This window comes from Canis lupus, chromosome 27, assembly GCF_011100685.1.
Source record: "Canis lupus familiaris isolate Mischka breed German Shepherd chromosome 27, alternate assembly UU_Cfam_GSD_1.0, whole genome shotgun sequence".
NCBI lineage: Eukaryota > Metazoa > Chordata > Mammalia > Carnivora > Canidae > Canis > Canis lupus.
In genome coordinates this window covers 9,405,758-9,411,757 of record NC_049248.1, presented here as the reverse complement: position 1 = coordinate 9,411,757, position 6,000 = coordinate 9,405,758, and the positions used below count along the sequence as shown (strand labels likewise).

General features: G+C 37.1%; 1 protein-coding gene across 7 annotated transcripts in view; it reads right to left on the bottom strand.

Annotated features, from left to right (window-relative positions):
* Positions 1–5,167: 5,167 nt before the first annotated feature.
* The window catches only part of KLRG1 (killer cell lectin like receptor G1), a 39,024-nt gene continuing 38,191 nt past the window's right edge, over positions 5,168–6,000 (bottom strand). For 5 of the 7 annotated variants that reach the window (XM_038576742.1, XM_038576741.1, XM_038576743.1 and 2 more), the window contains one exon: positions 5,168–5,924. In XM_038576742.1, coding sequence (XP_038432670.1) covers positions 5,813–5,924 — 112 coding nt within the window. In that variant the 3' untranslated portion in view covers positions 5,168–5,812. The remainder of the gene's footprint in view (positions 5,925–6,000) is intronic. The other 2 variants (XR_005379825.1, XR_005379826.1) reach the window with 2 other exon arrangements.

Here is a 6,000-nt window from a genome sequence, read left to right as displayed (position 1 = left end):
CAGTGGTTAAGCATCTGCCTTCTGCTTAAGTCATGATGCCCAGGTCCTGGAATTGAGCCCTGCATTGGGCTCCCCTCAGGAATCCTGCTTCTTCCTCTGCCTATGTCTCTGTCTCACTCTGGGTGTCTCTCATGAATAAATAAATAAATAAATAATTTTTTTAAATTTTTTTAATTAAAAAGAAAGTAGAGAAAAAAGATATTTCAACCCATACCTCACATCATATATAAAAGTTGGATCAAAACAGATCAGAGACCTAAATGCAAAAGCTAAAACTATAGAATTTCTGGAAGGAAACATAAAGGCAATCTTTATGAACTTGGCCTAAACCAAGATGTCTTAGAGAACATACAAATAACACAAACTATAATACAAAGATTGATAGAATAGACTTCAGAAAAACTAAAAACTTATGTTCTTTAAAATACACTGTTAAGAGAATGAAAAGAAAAACCAATCTGTGGTTTTTCACAGATTTCTTTTTTTAAAGAACTTATGTTCTTTAAGATACACTGTTAAGAGAATGAAAAGAAAAACCACAGATTGGAAGAAAATATTTACAAAGTGTATATCTGGTAAGAATTTGTATCCAGAATATAAAGAATTCTGAAAACTCAATAACAAGAAAATGAATAAGTAGGCAAAATATCTGAAGAGATAGTTCATCAAAGAAAGATATATGGATACATGAAAAGATGTTCATCACCACTGATCTTTAAGGAAATGATAGTTAAAACCACAACAAGATACCACTGAGTACCTCCTAGAATGGCTAAAAAGGAAAAGACTGACTATACCCAATATCACCGAAGATGTGAAGGAAATTAGAACTCTCATACACTACTAGCTGGAATATAAAATGGTACAAATGGTTTGGAAAAAAGGGGTGACAGTTTCTTAAAAAGTTAAACATATACCTACCATATATGATCCAGACATTCCACCTCCTAAGTATTTCACTCAAGAGAAAAGAAAGCCTATATCCATACTAAGATCTGTACCCAAATGTTCATAACACCTTTATTTTTAATAGCCCCAAACTGAAACAATCAAAATGCCAATCAAGTGAATGAAGAAGCAAATCATGACACACTCATATACTGGAATATTAGCAATAAAAAAGGATAAACCATTGATAACACAACACCATGAATGAATCTCAAAACAATGATTCTGAGTGAAAGAACACAAAAAACAGAACATACTTAATGACTCTGTAAAACTCTATGTACTCTAAAACTCTAGAAGATATAATCTAATCTACAGGGACATAAAGTAGATCAGGGCTTCCTAAGGATGGGAGAGTGTTGGGTGACAGGGAGGAGAGAGAAGAAGGAATTACAAAAAGACGTGAGGAAGCTTTTCAGGATAATTGCTGTTTCACCATCTTGATTATGGTGACATTTTCATGGGTGTATATGGCTTGGATTGGAACTAAAAGTAGAAAAGGAGGGCACTTGGGTGACTCTGTCTATTAAGCATCCCACTCATGATTTTGGCTCAGGTCATGATCTTGTGGGTCATGAGGTAGAGCCCAATCTGGGCTCCATGCTCAGTGGGAAGTCTACTTGAGTTTCTCCCCCTCTGCCCCTTCTCCCACTCACACTAGTGTGCATGCTCTCTCTCTCAAATAAATAAATAAATCTTTTTATTTAAAAAGTGGAAATGGGAAGAAGAGGAGATTTAGAATATACTTTTCTGGTGGCAATAATAAAATTTGCTGATGTGGAAAAAAAAAATAAATCAAGAAGCGCTTCAGGTTGGAATCTGAACAACTAAGTGGAGATAGAGTCATTCCCTAAGATGAGGAAGACTTTGGAGTAGGGATACAGAAGAGAATATCCAACCCCTCACTGTTTGTGATAGTGGGGAAACAAAGCCAAACTAGGTGTTCATCATTAAGAGAATGGACACATAAAATGGAGATTATGCAGCAGCTAAAAGGATGAATTACATGTACATAATACAACATGAATAGAACTCAAAAAACATGTTCATGGAAAAAGTAAAACAATGAAAAATATAGAAAAATTTTATTAAATATGAAACAAAGAAGAACACTACATATTTTATAAGGACACAAACAAGGGATGCCTGGGTGGCTCAGTGTTGAGTGTCTGCCTTTGGCTCAGGTTCATGATCCTGGGATCCAGAGATCGAGTCCCACATCAGGCTCCCCGCACGGAGCATGCTTCTCCCTTTGCCTATGTCTCTGCCTCTCTCTGTGTGTCTCTCATGAATAAAATAAAATCTTTAAAAAAAATATCAAACATCAAAGTATGTTCCTGTGGAAAAAAGATAAATGAAAGCGGGGATGTAGGGCCAAGGGAAAGGTGAATGGACTGTGAGAGAGGCATATATGACTGATGAAGATGATGACCCATGAACTGAGGAGTTTAACTCTAATCACTGTATTCTAAACCATAAAACACATATAAAAGAAATTGAAGGCAACACAAACAAATGGAAAGATATTCCATGCTCACAGATTAGAAGAATAAATATTAGGGGTGTCTGGCTGGCTCAGTCAGTAAAGCATATGACTCCTGATCTCAGGAGTTGTAAGTTTAAGCCCCACATTGGGTTTAGAGATTACTTAAAAATAATAAAATATCTTTTAAAAAAAGAATATTGTTAAAATGTTTACATGACCCAAAGCAATATATAAATTTAATGCAATCCCAGTCAAAACACCAATGAATTATTCAAAGAACCAGAACAGACAACCCTAAAATTTGTATGGAACCACAAAAGACCCCAAATAGCCAAAGCAATCTCGAAAGAGAAAAACAAAACCGGAGGTATCACAATTCAAGACTGCAAGATACACTACAGAGCTGTAGTAATCCAAACAAGATAGTACTGGCACAGAACAGACACATAAATCAATGGAAATGGAAGAGAAAACCCAGAAATAAACCCACAGTTATATGGTCAGTGGATCTTTAACAGAGAGGCAAGAATATGCCTTTTCCAGGGGAAAAGTCCCTTCAACATATGGCACAGGAGCTAGGGCTAAGCGGTTACTTCTTTCCAGTACTTCTTGGTTCTTAAATTTTCTGATTGTATTTGAGTATAGATGTCAGTGACATTTCATAATTTGAAAATTCCTTGCTGCTCTTAGAAATGTTGAGTCTAGTGAAAATTACATTGTCATAAGAGAACTGTGTTTTGGTTTTGTTTTTGTTTCCTTTTTTAAAAGTTGTGCTATTATTGGTTCTAAGCGCCTTGGAATATTACTGCTTTGTGAAAGTACAGACTGAACGCAGCACCCTCCTTGTACCTCGTACATTTATAAACCTGGGTATCTTATTATTTGAGATTTCTGCATTATGATAGAAATCTAGTAGCTCAGTTAGAGGGGAGGGGCAACCTGCTGCTAGATAGGTCTGACTAAGTGCCATATTTGTCTGGGTAAGATTTGTGAAACACAACCTCTGTGCATTTAAAAAACAAATTAGTTATACATCACATAGTAGACAGCCATTAAATTATTTTATAAGTTCATTCATGAAGAAGGACCTTTTTTACAGACTGAAAAAAAAGATTTTCATAGAGATATCTATATGATCAAGAGAGTTCGTTTTTTATTTGTTTTACTAGTGCCACAAACTTGGTAGTGGTAACTTATTTGCCTGATTAAAGAAAACTGTAGTTTTCTTTCCTAAGACTTGTTGCTAAATGCCAACAGACATTTATGAGTTGTACATTTGATCAGATTGTTAGTTTTTTCGGTTTTCTCTCTTTTGAAAACCTTTGAATAAAATATCTGAATTGTTTTTTAATGGCATAGGAAAACTGGTCAGCTGAATGCAAAAGAATTAAAGTGGACCGCTTTCTTGTACCATACACAAAAATAAATAAACATTATTTCACTAGGCAAGGTAGAAAAGCTGAGTTAATAACTGATCCTGGGGCAGCCCGGGTGGCTCAGCGGTTTAGTGCCACCTTTGGCCCAGGGTGTGATCCTGGAGACCCGGGATCAAGCCCCACATGGGGCTTCCTGAATGGGGCTTGTTTCTCCCTCTGCCTGTGTCTCTGCCTCTCTGTGTGTGTGTCTCTCATAAATAAATAAATAAATCTTTTTAATAAATAAATAAATAACTGATCCTGGCCCCTAATGAGTTAGTCCAGGGAATACATAAATAAGTAGGAGATAAGTTATTTCTACTGTAACATCCTAAAGGGAGAAAGAAGAGTGAAGAACTAGACCCAATTATGATAGGTGGTGAGAAGTCCTTGCAAAAAGACTGAACTGGGGATGCCTGGGTAGCTCAGCGATTGAACATCTGCCTTTGGCTCAGGAAGTGATCCTGGTCTGGGGATGGAGTCCTGCATTGGGCCACAGAAAAGAGCTGCCCACAAGCTACTTGCTCAGGGGAGAGTTCAGGAGTGTAGCATCCTCCTCTGTTTCTCTTTGAATAGGTAAATGAGATTGTGCATGCTGTAGCAGCCAAGCCATGGCCCAAGTGGAATCATTATCATTACATCCTTAACCATGTGGGAATCACTACCATCACATTTATGATCAAGATACACCCTGAAGTCCCAGAGCCAAAGGTAAGAAATCATGACGAGATTGGAGTTTGTTGAGTTTGTTTCCACCACTTCCTTCTGAGAACATCACATCTAGATGAAACTGGTTCTTTGCCTTTTTAGAGGTAGCTATTGAATGCACACATGGGTGGGGTTAGGAAGGATCAGAAAATATTGTATTTCTTGCCCTTAATTCCTCTAGTTAACTCACAGGCTAACAGAAAGAAAAAAAAAACAGAATAAGAATGGTTTAAATTTTTTATTCATACATTCATTTAGTCTTCACTAATACAAGCACTACTTTAGGTGTGTGGGATACAGTGGTGGATAAGATATAGTCCATGTTCCTAAAAAAAAAAAACCAACTGTTAGAAAAAGATGAGACGTTATAATCCAGTGTCATCAACAGAATGATGGTCCCCCTCAGTGCTGCCTCCTGTATCTTTTAAACAGTACTCCCTACTTATCTATGTCCAAACTCCACTTAACAGAAATAATAAAGTTCTTCTCATTTTTGAGGCATTTGTGCCTAAAATAATTGCAGAATCAAGCACATAAATGGCTTCAGTAAACTTTCCTCAGATTGACCACCATTGTGAAATTAACAAGCAAATCACACGTTCACAACATAGAAACAATATGGTCATATATGAATTTATTCCATCATGTCTATGCACACCCAGAAAAATTAAATTCAGCCAAGGCCAGGTCTTTAGGTGGTGAAGGGTTAAGAAGCAGAAAGCACCACCCTGTTCTCATCCACTTTCTACAATTCATATTCTCACAATCAGCATTATCCTTCAGGATACAGCTTTATCTGTGAAGTGCCGCCATTAGGATAAAAATATATTATCAAGAATAAGTAACATGCGAACCCACTAGCACACATCAAAGCCCTGTAACACATTAGCAATAGTATATATATCTGTATGGATTATATCAGATCAGATCATAACATAGAGGAAAGGTACATTTTTGACAGAGATAGTGGGAATGGGGTGAAGGAGGCAGCATCAGTCACTAGAGTGAAAAGTACTAAAAAAAAAGTTTTATTTCACAAATGTCCCTAGATCTGATCTTTAAACTGTTAACATAATATCCAAACACTCAAAGGGAGTCCAGCAATACACCATCAATCCTAGGGACATTGCGCTAATCTTACATCAAATGCCATGTCCTAGAAGGTTCAGCATTCACAAAATACACACTCATGGCTCTGCCATCACTCAGAGGCCTGCTCCCTCTTTCTAGGGAGCCTTATGACAGATCCAACCCATCAACGTCTGACCCTCTTGCAGACCCACGGCAAAAGAACTTCACAGCTAGAGGCTCGGAGACCAGCTTCGCTGAAGGTACCACACTTCTGTATCAAGCTGTTTGAGAGAATACTGTAAGAAATCAGAAAAGTCAATCACTTAAGGGAACATAAGAATAAACGAGCTGCAAGGCATGAAGGCATAAAAA